Genomic DNA, 20,218 nt, shown 5'->3' on the forward strand with positions numbered 1-20,218 from the left:
ATAGAAAAATAGGACATTTATATGTTTAGTTATGGTCACACCTTTTTACTTTGTTTTCTTGGCATTACATTAAAACCTTTTTTTTTTTTTGGAGCTATTTTTTTTTTCTTTTTCTATAACATGAGCGATAACATTAATATGGATGGCCAAGTAGTGTCTGTTATTGTCCAATCTTACATGGATTGGGAAAGACATGCAGCAATAAACATTGAACAAAAAAAAAGATGAAAAAACAATGTAGTGCATCTTCCAAAGAAACTTTGACAACTGTTACAAAAATGCAAGGATCGTATATTTCAAAAAAGAAAAAAAAAACGAACCAAAGGTGGTAAACCTGATCAATTTAATGTGGGAATTTGAACACCTGTCCATTAGAGAAGCGGCTATCAAGGTAGGGCTTTCAAAGTCAACAGACACACGCAAGATCAAAGAATGGAACGAAAGGACAAACAATCCTGACCAAGAAAGTGTTCCTGATACCGTCAGCCCCAAGGAACACAAGGGTCGAGGATTGATACTTAAGGACGTGCATACTGTCTTTATTTTTGAAATGTTAGCCAATGAATCAACCTTGACAGTCGAAGCTGTCACAGATCAACTTTGCGAAAATTTTAAGGAAATTCAAATTACCCCAAGATCAGTAACAACTCATATGAAAAAAAAGGTATCGTCTCACTTATAAACGCATTGTCCCGCAATATTTCGTACGAGACAGTGAGGAAACTGTTGTTAAAAGATATGATACAGTAAACTTCTGGATTCATAAAAAAAAAATTATGAATGACTGTGTGTTTATTGATGAAGCTGGATTCAATAGAAACATACACCGTTCTTATGGTTGATGTGAAGTTGGAACACCTTGCGAAATTAAAGTTGAAACAAAGGGACCAAATGTTAGTATCCTAGGTGGCATTTCCAAAGATGGTCTTATTATTCTTTCAAGAAAGGAGATGATTACTACAGCAGCAGCAGGAAATCGACAACAAATTGATGATACGCCGGCTGTAAAAAGAAAAAGGCACAACTAGTAATGACTTCATAGAATTCATAGACCAAGTTCCCACTACAATTGATGCAGATGGTATGGTATGAATTACAAGTACTTGGTGCTTGATAACGCATCCATTCACAAGGCTAACCTTATTCGAGATTGGGTTGAACAACGAGGATATCAACTTCTCTTTTTACCACCATATTCTCCATTTTTAAATCCAATTGAGGAGTTCTGGTCCAAGTTAAAAAATGTTGTAAACAGTGATCCCGCCTCAGTCAGACAAAGCACGAAGATCAGCAAACGCATTCGCAATGCATCAGTATATATCAGCAAAGAAGACTGTGAAAGTTGGATACGACATTCATTATCGTTCTGGCAAAGGTGCATAGATTGAGAAAAAGGATTGTAAAAAAAAGAAGAAATCAAGATACTGTTAACTCAAAACACACACACACACACACACACACACAGCACATAATATACGTAAGTGATAAAAATAAAACTTTTCAAATTGCTGTCTTAAATGACCTATTTTTCTATTGGTTGTCCCATTTTCAAACGAGTGTTCCATTTTCAAAATTGGTGTCCCTTTTTTTTTGAAATGGGTCTTTTTGGGTCTTTTTTTTTTTGAAATGGAACAATTTTTTTTTGTGGGCCCAACCTATTTTCTTCAGCTGTAATATTAAGAATATTACATTGCCTAGGCTAGATCAAAGGAGATGTAGGAATTAAAATTTTCTTGTTAGTCAAAAAAGGAAAAAAGATCGATAGGGGAAAACGTATTCAATATACTAGATCAACTGTTGCAAATCCAAGTTACCAACTTGGCCAATACAAATTTCAATAATTAAATTCTGCTTCGCCACCCTGCCAAAAAAAGTAAGTATAAGTCACAAGTCTTCTACGTCATCTTTTCGGAATAATTAGTTATCGTTATAGTATACGTAATTGCAATGTTGTGTTTTTTTTTTTTTTTTTCCTTTTAATTATAACAAGGTGAAATATTTCAAATTGCCTTTATTAAATGCCTATTAGACAGTATGTCATTAGCCATCTGTGTATAGATTACTATTTGATTCACCTCTGTCATGGCCAGTTTTAAACAAGTACTCACTTGGACTGCTTCGTTAGCTACCATTATGCATTTTAAGTCTGTTGATTTAAAATGTATGAAGCTAAAGGACAGGTGACTAACGTTTAAGATTGTTATATATCTTGTTCAGCTACTAGTACTTGCCAGAAGCAACCAGGTGTTGCCTAGAGTTAACTAGTTGAGGTAGGGAAGATGGTACACCGGAACTTGATATGCCATAGCAGGAGCCAATTTTAAACAAGTACTCACTTGGACTGCTTCGCTAGCTACCATTATGCATTTTAAGTCTGTTGATTTAAAATGTATGAAGCTAAAGGACAGGTGACTAACGTTTAAGATTGTTATATATCTTGTTCAGCTACTAGTACTTGCCAGAAGCAACCAGGTGTTGCCTAGAGTTAACTAGTTGAGGTAGGGAAGATGGTACACCGGAACTTGATATGCTCTCTTGGGTAAATGAGGAAGGCACAGTCTAGCTTGTTTTAGACACCAAAAAGAGATACAAGATCTAAAGAAAATTGCTTGGCTGGAATTTGATAGTCAATGAAACAAAGCCTCTATTGGGAAACCTTTTCAAGTAAATGCAACATAACCCAAAAAGAAGTGTCTGACCTAAATATGGAATAAGTTGTAAGTTTGTTAGTACTATACTGTATTCAAAATACTCACATTGTTTAATAAGATGTCTGCTGTATACAGGCTTCAATTAGTAATAGATTCGTTAATGAACATAAATACTCCTCTACCTGATATAACTTTAATATCCCATATATCATTTGTATCTTCCATTTTAATAAAGATTATTCATATCTTAGGCAGTCAGATAATCAGAATATTCATCCTTTTTATTTTAATTGTTTATTCTGCTGTATCACATATCTACCTAACCTATGATTCAACACAGCTAAAATATGGGACCTAATGCGCACGCTCTGTTTCTAAAAAAGACAAAAAAGTTTAATATAAACCGCTCAAAAGTGAATGTGTATTTAGCTTGTCGTCTGCACGATGTAAAATTTACGTTTGAAGCAAAACTTTTCTCTGTTAGAGCGATAAGACTATCGAATTCTTTATCTAGCAATAGAATGAATTAAAATTATCTGAGTTACTCGATAGATCAACAAAAGTGGAGAATGATCTAATTATGTTTAATATAACTGTGTTTACTATATCATGATCTTGAATATCTTGGTGTCTTTCTCATGTTCAGCACCGCAACTCGTTATCCTGACGCAACAATTTAATTAACTGCAAACAATATGAGGCAATTGCTCTACTGGATTTGATATCTAAATAGCTACTGTTGATCACTGAGCCAAGTTGAGTTTAATTTAGAATAGTGTTAACCATCTTCGCGTAGATAAGGAAGGCTTCTTCAAAGATTACTAAGACTGCTTATAAAACTGTGATCAAGTACACGCTTAGTTGGAATCCCTAAAGAGCTATCATTAAGTAGAAGATCGTTATAACCAGACAGCTTTGAGCATTCACATAGCTTAATTATTACTTAATTAGTTATTGCTTTGAAGCAACATTTGGTTCTCAATAAAGATTGACCGCAATATTTTGGAGTACATACTAAAACCACATTATCTATATTTAAGTGAGCTTGTTAATTATCTACTCAAACAATACGGAGTAATCATATAGATTTCAGATAATAATTGTTAACATAGAGTCTTTATTAATTTTTTTTTTAATGGGACCATTTGTTGTGTACACTTTTTTTCAAGAAAGAAAGGTACTTATAATTCATAAGGGTTATAAGAGTAAGTCTTACCGGTCAACACATTCGTCCATTTTTCACCATTTTGGACAAAACCCAAAGCATCCGTTTCAGTGTCATGTACATGGGAAGTACTACCTGGAGAGCTACCCAATTCGCTTTCTGTAAATTCATCGAAATATATACCTTCAGGCATTCGTGAATTAGAACTATCTCTGTGAGGGGGAGTATGATAGATGGATGCACTTTCAAAAACAGTTGGAGTTGATGGTCTCGAAGCACCCAAATCTCCTTCATCCATGTCACTACGAGTTTTTAAAATAGCCGCTTTCATGCTATTTGCTGTAGCTTCCAATGAGTCTCGAAACATAAGAATATTTGATAATGATTTTAGGAACGATGGTAATTCGGAATATTCTTTGGGAAAGACGACCATAAACTGATGGACGCATACATGATACTGATTCTTGGTACCGTGGACAGTATAAAAGCTGCATGATGGACCTGAAATTTGGATCACCCAAGAATATATACTGCTATTTTGTATGACATTAAGGGCAGCAGTTTGCATGATTTTACCCTCACGTAATAGCTTTGACATGTCATGGTGAATTTTTGCCACGGGAACAACCGGGATGCATGCCTCAGCACAAGCAAGGTCAAACTCTTCAGTTTCAAAATCCAATAAAAAGCGTATGTCCACCTTAAAACCGACAATATTGCTGGAGCTTGTATAAATAGATGCTTTGGATTCTGTTGATTCTGATAGTACCGTTTCCCCAACTTTAATTCGAATGATTTCATCGTTAATATGAAATATTTTTTGGAAGATGGGTAACCAGAGCTGATACGTAAAATCTCTTTCTGATATTTTAGCTCTGTTTTCCTGGTTCAACATGAATCTTCTTGAGTCAACCAAGTAAATTACTTCCCTGAAAAGGTCAAGTATACGAAGCTGATATATGGTGATAGCCGGTGAAGATTCAAGCGTGCTAATATATTTTTTTCCCAACAAAGAATCCTTATTGATTATACATAAATCAGAAATTGTTTCCCATTTATCGTTAAAAGATTCGATGGAAGCTGGAAGAGAAAGGTTGAAACAATTGTACTTTCTAATGAGCTTATTCCATGTATCTGGTGAAAATAGGCTGCGTTGTGAATATTGCATATCCTCTTCGGATAAATTTAATATATTCGACAAACCACATTTCATTGTTTTCATTTGGGTAAAGTTCAGTTTAGAGCCAGCTTTGTATCGATGATGAAGCTCTTTACCAGCGTTAAATATAGTGCTTTGCACATTTTTTCTTCTGTTTAAAACATTAGCCACTGAAGTGGCCATGTCATCATCGATGAAAACAGTGTCTTCAGTAATAATGGCTTCTTCACTATCAATGGCTTCTTCACTATCAATGGCTTCTTCGGAGACAGTTGACGATTCACTATGGATGGCGCCCATGCTCTCTTTTACTAGCTTTATACGTTTATTCACCTCAGAGAGGCACTCTGTAGACTCCAAGGTCAACTCCGCGTGGCTGAGCAACTCGTTGGCATGATTGAGCCTTTTTTTCGATCTCTGTCTTTCTACTTTTTGCTGCTCGTCTTCGAATGTTTGATTGTACATTGCTCGAACATGATTGTTCTTCACATACTTTTTGACGCGAAAGGCATATTCTTGAACATATGGATGTCTTATTAATTTTTTACTTATTACGTCTAAGCTCTCTGAGTATTTTTTAAAAGAAGCAGAAGAGTTTGCTGCGACAATATTTGGAATAATGAGGTTGAAATCGCACCAGTTTTTTAAAACTACTGACGAAAAAACACCATGAATTTTATTTGTCTTGCAAAACTTTTTCTCAACAGTGAAATTCTCATATTTCTTGTTATTGCATTGGGGTGCTTCCATTTTAAATTCTTATTGTTGTTGTGAAAGAAAAACACTGAAGTTGCTGTGATGAAGGATGAAGAAGTGGTAATAGCTTTCTGAGCCACGCTTTATTTTCAGTATAGTAATAGAATAAAAAGTATTTCCCCTTTTTTTCCCCCAGATCTATAATTTGTTGTGACATTAAAAAAAAAGTCACCCCCCTTTTACCCCTAACTAAATTAGTATAAAAATATGGCCTTTTTCTTAGTCTTTAGACTAAAACATATCTTTTTTTGTGTCGTTCAGCTGGTACTTTTTTTTGTGTGTCTCAGCAATATTTATTAAATTTCTCTATTTTTTAAGACCCGTAACAAATTCATTTTTTTTTTTTTTTTTTTTTTTTTTTTGTGACCCGACCTATTTTCTTCAGCTGTATCAGAATGTTTATATGTTTATTTTGTTTTATTTATTTATTTATTTATTTTTCAAGCCTTCATCATTTGCACACCATGAGACATTAATAACTTTAAAACTTCCATGGCTGCAGACTGAACAATCTGTAACTTACATTGTTTAACCAATATAACTAGTTTCTTATCAATATTTTCTTTTACAAGGTTATCAATAACATCGCTGCCTTTATGTTGAATTAAGCATCTTATGACTTCAATACCTCGGTGCTGTACATCGGCCGTTTCATCTATTTCTAACCATCGCGATATTCTTTCATAGCATTTGTCAACTTTTAAAATCATCTCACATGTACTTGGACTGTTCGCTAAGATAGCTAATGCACCCGAAGCAGCTCTTCGAGTTGCTGGATCTTCATGATCTGAAAGAATCATTAACAAGCGGATTCGATTTTGTGACTTGTTGGGATCACTATAAAGTTCAAACACTGGCTCACAAAATGTCATGTTACAAATCATTTCAGTAGCTGCACGTTGTACCATATCATGATTAGATAATTGTAAATTTTCAAATATGGCTACACCGCCCGCATTTTCAATCATTAGACGAACACGGTCATCAACAGATGCTAGGTTAGTAAGCGCCATCAATCCTTCAAACTGTCGCAACTGACTATTGGCATCTTTACATAGATTTAAGAAAGGTCGAACGAGATCAAGGATGGTGTCTCCTTGAAAGGCTATGCGTGGGTCAGTGGTGATGGCTAACTTGGCCAATGCCTGTGAGGCTGTTATACCAGTCTCAGTAGTATCACGTGATAATGAGAGCAGACTCTTGACGATGCCTTGCTGTAACAACTGACCTCGTGTTGACTGAGGGGTTACGAGTTGAAGATAGGTTTTAGCAGCAACTAACCTAATATTCATACTCTTATTTTTTGATAACACCATTAAAGCAATTGCAACGCCATTAGCAATAGCCTTTTTAATACGTTCTTCAACAGCACTGTCATTTTCACGAGGATCTTCTTCATTCTCTTTTGTTGCTTTACGTTGCTTTGCATTCGCTAGATCTCTTAATTTTTTCATTTGTTTTTGCTGCTCATCCAATACAGGTCGATACATTGTTAAATTTGCAAAGATAGTACCAATACCAAACAAAAGTGGATTATTATTGGTTGTTTCTTCACGTGAAGCACTAATAGCTAAAGTGGATAGACTTTTCAAAAATTCCTCATCGTTTCCTAAAGAGGCTTTAACCTCTGGTTTTAAGGAAGAATAAGCTAGCCCTTCAACGGCATTCAATATTACATGAGTATCAGGTGACTTTGATTTAATAACTTGTTTTAATGAATCAATAAGACTATGATCGGTTATATTCATTTTGCGCATAGCTTCCTCTAAATGATGTGTCGTTTGTGTATTGCTAGCATCGTCTGATATCACATCTGACTGAGCTCTTAATTTAGTCAATGCTGTTCCTGCTGCTGACTTTAATTCAGGATCTACCTTCGTCTGACTTGCCATTTTCGCAAGCCAATCAGTAGCATACTTTAATATTTGTTTTTGACAGCTTTTGTCAGAGGAAGCGATAATCAATACCTCTGCAATTGCCTTTTGAACAGGTAATATTTCGAAATCAATCACATCCATAATTTCTTCTAGACAACCTTCTTGACACAAGATGGCGGATCCAACTGTCATATTGGTCTGAAAGATAGCATTTAAAGTATGATAGGCAAGTAGCTTGGTATCATTTTTACCCTTATCAATACAGTGCGAAAAACAGGCAGCACATTGTTCAATGATATACGTCATTGGATAATCAGTAGCATTAGAAGGATTAAGAAGTCGAGTTAAGATCATAAAAGCGAGACTTTTAACACGAGGTGGTGTATCAGGGGTACCACAAGCTGTTAAGACCTGTACAAAATCATTTGAACCCACAAAGGCTCGAATATGAGTTGTTGTATCCTTGAGAGTTTCAAGTTCTGTAAGATATTTTTGAAATGAGATGATGCGTGAATCCTTTTCAGTCTCATCCACTTTTGTAGATGTAGATTGTTGTCTAAGCATATTAAGTCGAATGAGCAATTCCTTGCCTTGTTGTTGTACACTTTCGTGTCGCTTAATAGCTATTTGCACATCTTCTATTGCCTTTTCAATTTGTTGTAACGATTCATAAGTCTGTGCTCTTTTTAATAAGATACTAGCTGTAACTTTGTCATCTTTATTGTTAGCTTCTAATTCTTTTGTCAAATCGCTGATTTGTTTTTCTAATATCTAAAAAAAAAAGCATCATGTCTAAATACTTGTTGAATAGTTTTTTTTTTTTTTCTTAATAAAAATAAAATCAAACCTCTTAAATAAAATAACAACGTAAGTACTTTTCTTTTTTGCAATTTAGTTATAAAGTGATGGTTATTTACCTTGATTCATTTTCCCTGTAAGCAAAAAAAAAAAAAAAAAAAAAAAAAAAAAAAAAAAAAAGACAATAATAATAATAATAATAATAATAATAACTTAATTGCGGTTTTTAAAGAGTAACTTTTTTTTTTTTTTTTTTTTTTTTGCACATGTCAAATAACATTGGAACAATACAAAGACGACTAGGTACAATAATTGAAGAGTTTAAGAGAGCAAGAAATACTTGGGAAGAAATCAACTCACATGCCTTTCCATACGCAAATGAATTAACTAATTCTGTCATTCAATCAAGGTATGATGAATAAAAAAAAAAAATGACACTAATTAAACTAATGTCATCTTTCTTTAGATACGTTGATGAACAACAATATTGGCATCCGTCTTTAACTTTGAATTTTCCAAATATTATAGAAAAGTTTGATCACAAAATGAACATTATAATTGAAACCCAAAATCAAAAGTTAATAGATCTAGTTGAGAAAATGGTAATTGGTGTACGTCTATATACTTGACATGAAAATTTTATTATTCTTTTATTTTATTTTTAGGCAAAGCAACATAATAAGATGCAAAACCAATTGAGGGATCTTTATACAGTATATGATAATGTCAAAAAGATGAATGGAGATCAGTTTGTCAATAGCCAACCTATATTTCAAACATGTCCATTAATCACCTACCGTAAGTTATGCATCATACATGAGTAATATACAGTGCTCTAATCATCTAAAATAGTCAATCGCATGCAAACCATCATTGACATGTATAAAAAAGAATTAAACACAAAAAACTCTTGTATATCATCCAAAGGATTTAAAAGTGTACTATCAAGAGAAGAAGGTGTTGTATTACTATCAGTGTGGATTAATCAGCCGCATCTAATTAAATCAACCATACAAGAATGGGATGATATTTGCAAAACAGAGATAGAATTATTACCATAGAATTTAGCATTTTTTTATTTTATTTTTTTATTCTATAATTGTATAATATATATAAACACATACATACATACATATTCCACTATGGTTTATGCAAATGTACGATGTGAAGAAGCTGTTTTCTTTCATCTTACATTTGTATCTAGCGGGAAATTAAAAAAAAACAATGGTTTGTACTGCATGGCCTGCAATTTAGGTCACTTTTTTTTTTTTTTCTTAATACCATGCTGTTAGCAATTCAAAAATGGACTTTAACTAAGCCTATTTTTTATAATTCAAAAAAAATAATATCATCTCATAAAAGTCTGTTAAATATAAATTACCAGCATATTTCAATATCACGACACTGGTCATCCACTATTTGGTTACCATGGGAGGATGAACTATTATCAAATTATGTAAAACACAATGGCAAAAAATGGAATGTGTTTGTTCAACATTGTTTGCCCACCAAGACACCGAAACAATGTCAAATGCGTTGGACTGATACCCTTGATCCTGATAAAAAGCGAGGACCGTTTAATGAAGTAGAGAAACAAATACTAATAGAAGCAGTCAACCAACGAGGGAAAGGTAACTGGAAAGTCATCAGTCAACATCACTTACCTCATCGCTCTCCAAGACGAATTGCAAATGAATGGAGTCGACTCAGTTCAACCTTGCAACACAAGGAATGGACTCAAGATGAAGACAATCTTATTCTCCAGGGTTTCAAGGAATTTGGTAGAGCTTGGTCCAAGATCGCCACTCATTACTTACCTTGGCGTACCAATTTACAAATCTTTAACAGATTTCAATCTAGACTCAATCCAGCCATGAAAATGGATAAGTGGACAGAAGAGGAATTAGATCTTTTATTAAGACGTACGATTATGTATGGGCAGGACTGGAAGAAGGTGGCGGCAGGGATCGAGGGTCGTACAGAAGCTCAATGTAGGACTCTTTGGCAGACCGAGTTGGATCCAAGTTTAAGAAAGGAACCCTGGTCTGATCAAGAGCTAAGGTTGTTTTGGATGCGTCTGTATGAGTTTAATGGTAGTCTTATAAAGGCTTCAGAGGGGATGCGAGGCAGAAGCCGGATCTTATGTTCTCGTAAATTTTGGGAAATAGTGTCGAACAAAGAATTCAATGTTCTGTATGGTGATAAGATTAGGCGTGATGATCCTACTCAAGATAAGAATGCTTGGAGAGCGAATGTGGCAAAATGGGTACTTGAATGGCTTGATATGCCTTTAAATGGATACAAGATGTCGAACAAATGCAACCGTACTCAACCATGGGAAGAAGATGAACTAAAGCGACTAGAAGCTTTAGTGAATAAACAAAAAATGGATCAGAAAACACTTTGCGAAAAAGATTGGGAAAGGATAGAAAAGGAATTTAAAGGAAGAGATAAAGATCAATGCAAATATCAATATGAAGAATATATATTAAAAAGGGATATAAAAAGGGGAACATGGACAAAGGAAGAAGATGAGATATTAATAAAGTTAGTAGAAGAATATGGAACTGACGGTTGGGATTCGATTATAAATCGTCAAATGCTTCAACGTACTAAGCAGCAATGCTCATATCGATGGCATAATCATTTAAAATTTAGAGACAATATATTAAAAGGAACACGATTGACAGATAATGAAAAGAGGTTAATTCAAGAAGGTGTTGATATGTTTGGACATAACTGGAAAACGATTCAGATGAGTTATTTACCTCATCGTACACCACGACAGATTAGTAATTGGTGGAAGTCTGAAGAGAAAAGAATTGAATTCTCCTCGTTAACTGGGCATATTCATAAACGATGTTCATGGTCAGAAGAAGAAGATGATATATTACGCTTTGCAGTTTCAAAATATAATGGAACTCAAATCTCTTGGGCTAAAGTAGCAAAACTGATTGAAGGAAGATCAGCAAATCAATGTGAAGATAGATGGAAATGTACATTACAACCAGATATAAAAAAGGGGAAATGGACATATGAAGAAGAAATGCAACTTATAGAAATAGTACAAAAATATAAATCACAAAAAAAGACATCATTATGGCAGTTAGTAGCTAAAGAATTAGCTACAGGTCGTACTGACAATTCATGTCGAGCCAAATATGGATCTATGAAACGAAAAGGACATCGCTTTATATTTTAAAATTATACAATTTCCATACGAGATTCTTTACAACCATAAGCAGAAGGAGTAACTTCTATAAGGCAAGAACGAGGAATAGAAATACTGGGAATTTCCTAATAGTACATATGATAAGGATGTAATCAAAATCACTGTATTTAAAAAAAAAAAAAAAAAAAAAAAAAAAAAAAAAAAAAACTTACTTTAGCAGGTCTATCAAATAAATAAGCATATAAACAGCGTAATACTGTTTCGTGGGCAATAATTAATACATCATTCTTTTCTCTCTCAAGCTCCATAATAACTGATTCTAGTCTGACAGCTAAATCATGATAAGACTATATATAAGATAAGTTGACAGTTAATTTATCAATTGCTATTGTCATTATATAAACATGTATATATATATATAATACCTCAGCACGAGGATATCGATGACGATAAGGGTTTTCAAGAAGTTTAGCGAACTCTTCAGGGAATTTCTTTTTTAATTCAGTAGGTGATAAACCATCTGATTCACCAGGATTTAACTGATTAAGTACAGATTGTTGCCTGACAGAAAGACCGGCATTTACAAAAGGAATAGCTGTTTCTAAAGCCTTCTTCTGTGTAGAAGTCCAAATCTAATAGGAAAATATAAATACCTTCGACAATTTATATATATATATATGTATTGCTTTACTTACAGTTAAGATACGTTGCTCATCTATTGGTCTATTAGTATCCTTTTGTTTATGATAAGATATCATAAACTCTTTTAGTTTTTCGGCATACTTTTCACCTTCCATGGATAAATTTGCATCTGCTTTATATGAATTGTCATTTAACGAAGTCCCACACTATAAATATACAGAATATTAATAACTGTGATTCCTTTGCATTTAGTAACATTCTTACTCTTGCAAAATAAATTGTTCGACGTTGAATATGAAGATTCATAAGATAATAGACAATACGTGACTAATATGTATATTATCACATTAGATTATGACTAAACGATGATGTAAACATGTCGTATACCTGAAGATAGCCAATAACATTATTTACAATAAATTGTTCTCCTGCATTCATATTCTTTACAAAGGGAAGTGTTGTATCTGTTATTGTTTCATAATATTCTTCATGTTGTTTAATACGGCGCTAAAAAAAAAAAAAAAAAAAAAAAAAAAAAAAAAAAAAGAAAAATATATGATTATGAAACTTTCTTTATAGAAAAAAAAAAGTTCTACCCTGTAATCTTTTACAGCCTCTTCTGGATCCCATCCAACATACTATTAGAATGCATAAGAATATTAGTAGTTAATCATTTTAGCATTTTATATTAATTACATCTGGTGAAGAAATCTTGACACTTCGAATATTTGCTAAAATGATATCTGGTTTATTGCAGATAAACTCTAAAAACAAAGGCTATAATAATGATGTTAGGAAAAAAAAAAAAAAGTGATTGCTGAATGTCAACTATTTACATGAATGTCATTACTTAAAAGTTTGTCATGTATATGCCTTCTTCTTGATTCTGTAACATTGTTGCCATCAAATATAGCAACTTGACCACCTCCTATTTGAAGCCAACTAATCAAATCGTCAAGACATTCCTCTGCAATATTTAATCGTTTTTCTATTGCCTTTGTATTTTCTATATATGTATATGTATGTATGTAAGTATTGTTCTCTACTTCCTGTTATCAACTAACACTTACGTGGATCAAACCACTCTTCAGAAAGTGATCCTAAGCGTTCTCTTCTATAGTTTCCAACACTAAATACTTTTGTAGCCACACCTAACCATCGCATGTATCGACATAAAGATCTTGAAGCATGCGTTTTACCTCGAGCAGGCAAGCTTTTTTTTTTTTTTTTTTTTTTGATAGAAGGTTAAACGTCAAAGCACACACATACATAGTACAAAGTATTTACCCCACTGTAATTACAGCTACTGCACCAGCATGAAATAAACGCCCACTTGTTGTTTCATATAATTGTGCTGCCATTTTTTTTTCTTCTAAATAAATAGTTAAAAAAAAGAAGGAGAGAATATTGAGATTTTAAGTTTTTACAAGGCTTTTTCCCTTAATTTACAACCTTTCTTAACATGAACTGTGTAACCATAATCGTTCAAATACTGGGTTTAAATTGTTTTCTCCTCTAGCATTTTTATTATAATCAACAACAAGATCTGTTTGCCCAAAATCAAGTTGAATAAATAAATAAATCTATTCAAAGTATAAGAGGTAAAAAGCTTATCAAAAAGAAAAGAAATGTATTACAAAAAAGTATTGAGAATTGAGATAGAAGGGATATACACGAAATTAGTTTAAATTTAATCCATAGTTGATTATCTAAGCATACGATTAAAAAAAAAAAAAAAAAAAAAAAAAAAAAAAAAAAAGTTACAATAGCTTATTCTTGATTTTAATATAGACAACGTAAAAAAGTATGATTTTGATTTTAATATTTATTACTAACAGGCTCTATTTGAATTAAGTAAATATTATTAAACTCATTTTTGTATACTCTTAATTACTATTCATTAAACTGGATTTTTGAGTAATAAATAGACAAACATATCACTACAAATACTTTAATATGTAAGTATGCTTATTAAAAAGACAGAGCTAACTAATTTATAGAATGGATTCAATGTACTGAATATCTTCCCTTCTCTACTATATCCTCTCCTTCCTTCTAGAAGAACTGTGTCATTATTCAAGGCATGGATATAATTTGCTGCGTTAATTAAAACAATTACTTTTAATTAATGTTTTTACACTTCAAATTCAGACAATGTTAGTTTTTTCCTGGACAAATCAGAATTTATTTACAGATACTTAGCTTACCTTTTTTGGAAGAAGCGAAAATGGAAATCAAACAAAGGAACTCGAGAAATTAAATTGAGACAAAATGTTGGATGAACTAAAATGCAACTGTAGGCTAACAGGTCGGCTATTTTTTTTTTTACCTCTTACATGGATGCTACTTGCGAATAATCTTAAGAAGGTTTAGCTAGCGCATTATAAGAAAAGTCCATCTTTTGGTGTTGATTTAACTATACAATGGGAAACCAATTTACGACTGAGAAAATATGGGGATTATGGGAGTGGAATTCTTAAAGATAGTCAGCTTCTCTAGCACTTGTACCACTATAACACTACACGAACGAAGAATGGAACTCAAAATTCATTCGTATATAACTTTTACTTGGCTAACAAAGTTTCTATTGTTTAATGAAAGCGGAAGCAATTCTGCTCAATTCTGAAAAAAAAGGGGAGATCAAAATGAACAGCGTATATAACAACCTATACATAGGAAAAACATTGTTCTTTTTTTTTTTCTTTAGAGTATGGTGACCTACAATCACGTTATCTATTGTGATATATATATATGCTGGAATAAATGTCGCTTGTAAAGGAAAGCTGTAATGAAATCAACCTAATTTAAATGATTGATCCACCTACAATAATAAAGTGAGGCAATACAATAATATTAAAGTATGAAAAGATCCAATACAAAAGACTATAGATACTGCCCTGTAACTGAATGTAAATATTGATGAATAATAAAAATAAAACACTTTGGGAGGCTAGCGTATAGACGTGATATATTGAATTGATATATTCGAGACTTGTGAAATACCAATTAGCAAGCCAATACTTTTGTATGCCTGGTTTGTCCACAAATCTTGATCTTTCTTTCTTTTTATTTTAAACAACATACATACACCCATTTATGCTAATGTTGAAGCTTTTATACAGGCTAAGAAACAGCACAAGTATGAAAGCGTACAAGCAAAAGCTGTTAATGATAACACAAACAAACAATTTATGAAAAGGGGTAATATAAACTATATTGTTTGATAAAACAAACTAACTCAAACTATTAAAAGGTGTCAAAAGAAAGGATATTTATAAAGAAAAGAAAGATAAAGCAAATGCAAAAAGGGCAAGAAGCTCTATTTCTTCAAGCAATCAAAACTTAACATGTAAATCTTGCAAGAATATGGGTCATTCTTCAGCAAGGACTAAAGAATGCCCAAACCATAACTTTACATTGAAAGAGCTACTAAACAGAAATCTTGGATTTAATTATCAAAGATACACTGTTTCTCTACCGCTGAAATCGTTTGTGTCCGCAGCAAATCAAAATGTCTACGTGCAAAATTTCCCGTAAGTGAGATTTTTTTTATCAAAGGGAGGTGAAGATATCCATTATAAAACATATAGTATTCAATATGTCTCAGATGCGGTGCTTTCTCATGAGATACAACCAGCTATGGATGGCAATATTGCTTTTTCATTAAATGAAAAAGCCCAAGACAACATCCGTGCCCTCTCAAAACCATTGATTTTGGAAATTAGAAACAGATTACCTTCGTTTCCGATGACAAAAATAAACTCTCAATAAAGCACATTTTGGTATAATACCAGCATTAAGGCATATTCTGGTTAAATACAAAGCCTTAATTGAGGAAAACCCACAAACACAGCCTGGTTTACTAGAACAGACAAATCCACCAAATAGAAAAAGACCAAAAAAGAAGAAGGTTAAGAAGAATAAAAAGACAAGCAAAGACGATGAAAAGAAGTTCGTTCCACCCAGGCTCTTTAGTTTGTTTCCAAAACCAAGTCTTCGTTGGCATTTTATAAAGATCGATAGCCAAAATTTAGGTGGCATATTTCCTGTGGCTTTTTTGGAGAAACAAGATGAAGAGATTCCTTTCCAACAGATACAAAGATGTTTCTTTGTCTACTTTGATTTTTCGAAATTAAACATTAACAGGCAAACGTTAACATTGTTTACGAGAAATAAGCACACTAATTTTAAATTTGAATAGTCTTGAAGGCTTAATAGACTTGCCTCATCGAAAAGGAAAGATGCTTTTTAAATAGCATATATACAGACGGATATATGTGCAGGATATCATTCTGTAGAAAAATACAGGCAACATTCTTATTAACGGCTCAAAAAAAATACAACAAAAAAAGAAGAGGAAAGACGAAAAGAAATAAGAGAAAAAGAAGACATAATCATGAATACAAAGTATTCATGTTACTCATCACCTTTTTTCAAAAAAAAAAAAAAAAAAAAAAAAAAAAAAAAAAGAAAAAGAAAAGAGAGAGCACACAAGGAGAAGTTTGAGGAGGGCGATGCCGTTAGTTGTATTTGGCAATGGACTTAAAAACAAAAGCCAGGTAAAATTTAAAGGGCTAAAGCATGGTATATCAGAAAAGATATGCAGGCAGCTGAAAATATGAGAAAAGCTTGGGGAATTGTTGCTTCTAGACATAGACGAATACAAAACATCCAAGGTAGAAAAATACATACATATGAATATAATAAGCGTACTAATACAATATATTACACCTGTATTGTATAAACATGCAATTCCTGTCTTGAAACCAAGCTTCAAAACCTCGTATATGGAAAGGGAGATGATGCACATAGAATCCATCAAATATTCATCTGCAAAAGTTGCTATATTTATTGGAATCGAGATGCGATGACTGCAAAGAATATGTTAACCATTGCTACATCAATCGGGAGCGGAAATGGTCGTCCCAATGTATTCCGTTTTTACATTAAGCTAGACGTTAGAAAATTAATTTTGATTCGTCCAGAAAAAAACTAACATCATCTGAATTTGAAGTGTAAAAACTGCAATGTTAAACCAAATAAAAATTCCGAAATGAATAATTACTTGATTCTTGTCAATTTAATTATTATTATTATGGTAATCATTTTTAAATCATCCTTTTTTTTTCATCTATCTACCTATCTACCTACCTATCTACATACATACGTACATACATACATACATACATAATATCATGTATATACATACCATAGTAAAAGACAATATCAACAATCAAGAACAGCAACTACAACAATCCTCTCTGAAATTGGTAAATAGAAGAAATACACATTATTTATCAATAAACGCGAATGCAATTGCTGGTATTGTCCTTTGTATTGTCGCATTTATATTATTACTTGCTTTCATATTATGGAAATTATATGTATTACGTGATAACATGCAAAAAAGAAGAAAAATAAAAAATCAACAACAAATGACGCATCATAAATCAATAAATTCCTGTAAAATAGTGAGTGTCGTAAAATATGTCTTTGTTTGAATAATAATAATTAATAAAAGAAAACTATTTAGGATAGAAAATCGATGCGTACTTATACACCAATAGATGAAAATGAGTCTATATTAAATTATTATAGAAACAATAATACTACTATTACTACTACTACTACTACTACAATATCATCTACTAAGCTTCCTTCACGTGTTAAATCAAATACTTATTTACCGTCTAATATGCAAAAACTTTGTTATTCAAGAACAAAAGGAAAGGTAGATTGTGAAAAGAACACAATTAGTATACCAACAATACTTGTTAGATCATCCTCGCTTACAAGTAAATCTGTACCGAGAAAAGATATATTATCCACTAATCCTCTTTTACTTCCAACAACTCGGAATCATTCTTTTAACGAGAAAAACGTTGAATTCAGATATAAAAACAATAGTAGTTTATCAGCAGTACAAAAAGATAAGAATGGAGTGTCGGTATCGGCAGATAGATGTGATAGTATATCTGTAAGTTCAATTCAATATGTTGGATTTAATAGTACAATGGATATGATTTATGAAAAAACCGAAAATTTATGTATAAAAAACGATCATCAAACAGCAGCTATTTACTATTAACATAGATGTTATCTGTAAATAAACGCCTATTATCTTTGTTTAGATATCATTGAATTTGTTATTCATGTTGCTCTTATTGAATAATAATAATAAGCAGATCATAACCTGAGATTGACACGACTACTCTATTTTATTTTTTTTTAAAGTAAATCGGTTTGACCAAATACATCTGCTATAATTGTAATAATAATGTTTAAACAAGATCTTTGATTTAAATGTTTAGTTCGTATCTTAATGCATTCTCTTGATAAGTCGCGTAATATTGATATATTACTATATGTCAATACAGGATCTAAATAAACTAATAATGCAAATATTCGCTGACACTATACAAGAATATTATACAAGTGAAATAGTGTATGTATACATATTTATATATACTAACCTTTTGTTCAATATCTTCTTCTTTTTTGATAGTGTTTAGCCATTGTATATGATATTCTAATATACGTAAAATAGTATGCTACAAAAAAAAAATGACTGTTTAATTTTTAAATAAATCATATATATCAAACTCCTTTCTTACTTGAGAAAAAGTTGGGATTGATTGGGTGAAAGGCTGATTAGTTGAATAAAGTAAATCATAGGCTTCTGTTCTTGATCTTATCTCTTTTGGTTTATGCAGTATTTCTTTATTTTCCTGTATATACTATATAACATGGTTAATTTATTTATTTACTTTGATAATGTTAAATTCTTACTTTTTGATAGGATTTAAATACAGTTGCAAATCCTTTTCTCCATACTTCTAATGTTTGATCATCAACGGAACTCGAACTATTAAAGAACTGAAAATGAGCAGGTAATTGTATTTTTTTTATTTCTTTCGGTGGTGGTGCTACAATAGTTTGCTTGTATTCTTTTGCTTGTTCTCTATTATATAATAAGATAGGTTAAAAAGAAAAAGAAACTTTTGTTTTCTCATTAATCATTTAATACCGAACAGTTAAAAGATAATCCTCTCCTGAATATGGAATACCATTGATTAAATCAGGCTTAGTTTTACTTAGTGGAATTGCAGCTTTAACATCGTTTTCATCTTTTTCTATAATCTGCGAAAATAAGCATTTTGACATTTTTTTTTCTTTTAACAAAGAAGAAAGTGCTGCTGCAATTAAAAACATGGCCTTTTTTTTTGATGCAAAGTCACTAGTATTACACAACATCTATTATCAGTTTTAATGGAGTTTTAAAATAAATCTACTACTACTACTGCTTGTTTTATTTTTATTTTACTTTCTCATTTTAGCATAATAGTATGGCAACAACGATAGAACAAACGATCGTCGTCCTCATTTCAGGTTCAGGCACTAACCTTCAAGCATTGATTGATGCTACACAAGAGGGTCGACTTAAAGCCAGAATTATTGGTGTCATATCCAATCGAAAAGCAGCCTTTGGACTTGAACGTGCAAAAAGGGCGGGCATCCCCACACAGACAGTATCTCTTAAGCAATTTAAAGATCAAGGCAAGACACGTGTCGATTTTGACATTCATGTTGCTAAACTCATTCAAGAAAATTATAAGCCTGATTTGGTCATCTTGGCAGGTTGGATGCACATCTTGTCTCCTGAATTTTTAAGTTACTTTCATGACAATGTCATCAACCTTCATCCTGCTTTACCAGGTCAATTTGATGGCGCTCATGCTATTGAACGGGCTTATGAGGCTTTTAAGAGAGGTGAAATTAAGCATACAGGTATTATGGTGCATAAAGTGATAGCTGATATTGATCGTGGAGAGGTTATTTTGCAGCGGGAAGTGCCTATTTTGGAAACCGATACACTTGAAGATCTTGAGGCACGTGTTCATTCATACGAACATAAACTTATTGTCGAAGGTGCTCAAGTGTTTTTAGATACTTTAAAGCATAAAATAAAATAAATAAGCAGAGTTTTATATATATTTA

At 32.4% G+C, this 20,218-nt stretch overlaps 10 protein-coding genes across 10 annotated transcripts; 6 read left to right on the forward strand and 4 right to left on the reverse strand.

The window, feature by feature from the left end:
• Positions 1–346: 346 nt before the first annotated feature.
• BX663DRAFT_440525 (uncharacterized protein) lies at positions 347–682 on the forward strand (the record flags this gene model as incomplete). Its single annotated transcript, XM_051523400.1, has 1 exon — positions 347–682. One exon carries the CDS (start codon positions 347–349, stop codon positions 680–682), a length of 336 nt encoding a protein of 111 aa, XP_051379819.1.
• Positions 683–3,764: 3,082 nt separating this feature from the next.
• BX663DRAFT_519662 (uncharacterized protein) lies at positions 3,765–5,239 on the reverse strand. Its single transcript, XM_051529023.1, has one exon. The coding sequence runs from the start codon at positions 5,156–5,158 to the stop codon at positions 3,833–3,835; it is 1,326 nt and encodes a 441-aa protein (XP_051379820.1). The 5' UTR covers positions 5,159–5,239; the 3' UTR covers positions 3,765–3,832.
• Positions 5,240–6,100: 861 nt separating this feature from the next.
• On the reverse strand, positions 6,101–8,543 carry BX663DRAFT_175919 (armadillo-type protein). Its single transcript, XM_051521670.1, has 2 exons — positions 8,456–8,543; positions 6,101–8,379 (listed from the first exon to the last, which is right to left on the reverse strand). The coding sequence occupies exon 2, from the start codon at positions 8,170–8,172 to the stop codon at positions 6,172–6,174; it is 2,001 nt and encodes a 666-aa protein (XP_051379821.1). The 5' UTR covers positions 8,173–8,379; positions 8,456–8,543; the 3' UTR covers positions 6,101–6,171.
• A 115-nt stretch (positions 8,544–8,658) lies between these two features.
• BX663DRAFT_519667 (uncharacterized protein) lies at positions 8,659–9,682 on the forward strand. Its single transcript, XM_051529024.1, has 4 exons — positions 8,659–8,815; positions 8,873–9,008; positions 9,072–9,204; positions 9,259–9,682. The coding sequence occupies exons 1-4, from the start codon at positions 8,673–8,675 to the stop codon at positions 9,465–9,467; spliced, it is 621 nt and encodes a 206-aa protein (XP_051379822.1). The 5' UTR covers positions 8,659–8,672; the 3' UTR covers positions 9,468–9,682.
• An 87-nt stretch (positions 9,683–9,769) lies between these two features.
• BX663DRAFT_416130 (Homeodomain-like protein) lies at positions 9,770–11,602 on the forward strand (the record flags this gene model as incomplete). Its single annotated transcript, XM_051522352.1, has 1 exon — positions 9,770–11,602. A coding segment is annotated over one exon (1,833 nt), but the record flags the coding sequence as incomplete, so codon positions are not given.
• Positions 11,603–11,925: 323 nt separating this feature from the next.
• BX663DRAFT_440566 (6-phosphofructo-2-kinase-domain-containing protein) lies at positions 11,926–13,581 on the reverse strand (the record flags this gene model as incomplete). Its single annotated transcript, XM_051523401.1, has 9 exons — positions 11,926–12,210; positions 12,274–12,426; positions 12,485–12,547; positions 12,608–12,727; positions 12,817–12,858; positions 12,917–12,997; positions 13,057–13,226; positions 13,291–13,433; positions 13,508–13,581. The coding sequence occupies 9 exons, from the start codon at positions 13,579–13,581 to the stop codon at positions 11,926–11,928; spliced, it is 1,131 nt and encodes a 376-aa protein (XP_051379824.1).
• Positions 13,582–15,080: 1,499 nt separating this feature from the next.
• On the forward strand, positions 15,081–16,216 carry BX663DRAFT_175972 (uncharacterized protein). The gene is made up of 4 exons (XM_051521671.1): positions 15,081–15,245; positions 15,343–15,421; positions 15,474–15,753; positions 15,811–16,216. Exons 2-4 carry the CDS (start codon positions 15,412–15,414, stop codon positions 15,989–15,991), a joined length of 471 nt encoding a protein of 156 aa, XP_051379825.1. The 5' UTR covers positions 15,081–15,245; positions 15,343–15,411; the 3' UTR covers positions 15,992–16,216.
• A 1,141-nt stretch (positions 16,217–17,357) lies between these two features.
• Positions 17,358–18,267, forward strand: BX663DRAFT_563553 (uncharacterized protein; the record flags this gene model as incomplete). The annotated part of the gene is made up of 2 exons (XM_051532014.1): positions 17,358–17,691; positions 17,754–18,267. Coding segments are annotated over exons 1-2 (789 nt in total), but the record flags the coding sequence as incomplete, so codon positions are not given.
• On the reverse strand, positions 18,260–19,874 carry BX663DRAFT_175990 (uncharacterized protein). The gene is made up of 5 exons (XM_051521672.1): positions 19,248–19,874; positions 19,010–19,181; positions 18,835–18,957; positions 18,694–18,771; positions 18,260–18,634 (listed from the first exon to the last, which is right to left on the reverse strand). The coding sequence occupies exons 1-5, from the start codon at positions 19,472–19,474 to the stop codon at positions 18,449–18,451; spliced, it is 786 nt and encodes a 261-aa protein (XP_051379827.1). The 5' UTR covers positions 19,475–19,874; the 3' UTR covers positions 18,260–18,448.
• BX663DRAFT_554554 (phosphoribosylglycinamide formyltransferase) lies at positions 19,567–20,193 on the forward strand (the record flags this gene model as incomplete). Its single annotated transcript, XM_051531541.1, has 1 exon — positions 19,567–20,193. The coding sequence occupies one exon, from the start codon at positions 19,567–19,569 to the stop codon at positions 20,191–20,193; it is 627 nt and encodes a 208-aa protein (XP_051379828.1).
• Positions 20,194–20,218: the final 25 nt, after the last annotated feature.

The sequence above is a fragment of the Cokeromyces recurvatus genome (genome assembly GCF_025118155.1).
Source record: "Cokeromyces recurvatus strain NRRL 2243 chromosome Unknown BX663scaffold_27, whole genome shotgun sequence".
In the NCBI taxonomy this organism is placed as follows: domain Eukaryota; kingdom Fungi; phylum Mucoromycota; class Mucoromycetes; order Mucorales; family Mucoraceae; genus Cokeromyces; species Cokeromyces recurvatus.

Coding starts and splice junctions, on each gene's coding strand:
- BX663DRAFT_519662 (XM_051529023.1), bottom strand. CDS start 5,158: ATGGCCACTTCAGTGGCTAATGTTTTAAACAGAAGAAAAAATGTGCAA.
- BX663DRAFT_175919 (XM_051521670.1), bottom strand. CDS start 8,172: ATGCTTAGACAACAATCTACATCTACAAAAGTGGATGAGACTGAAAAG.
- BX663DRAFT_519667 (XM_051529024.1), top strand. CDS start 8,673: ATGTCAAATAACATTGGAACAATACAAAGACGACTAGGTACAATAATT. Junction 9,009..9,071: donor TAGATCTAGTTGAGAAAATG/GTAATTGGTGTA, acceptor TTTTATTTTTAG/GCAAAGCAACATAATAAGAT. Junction 9,205..9,258: donor ATGTCCATTAATCACCTACC/GTAAGTTATGCA, acceptor CATCTAAAATAG/TCAATCGCATGCAAACCATC.
- BX663DRAFT_175972 (XM_051521671.1), top strand. Junction 15,754..15,810: donor GTCTACGTGCAAAATTTCCC/GTAAGTGAGATT, acceptor TAAAACATATAG/TATTCAATATGTCTCAGATG.
- BX663DRAFT_175990 (XM_051521672.1), bottom strand. CDS start 19,474: ATGTTGTGTAATACTAGTGACTTTGCATCAAAAAAAAAGGCCATGTTT. Junction 19,182..19,247: donor GATTATCTTTTAACTGTTCG/GTATTAAATGAT, acceptor ATTATATAATAG/AGAACAAGCAAAAGAATACA. Junction 18,958..19,009: donor TATTTAAATCCTATCAAAAA/GTAAGAATTTAA, acceptor CATGTTATATAG/TATATACAGGAAAATAAAGA.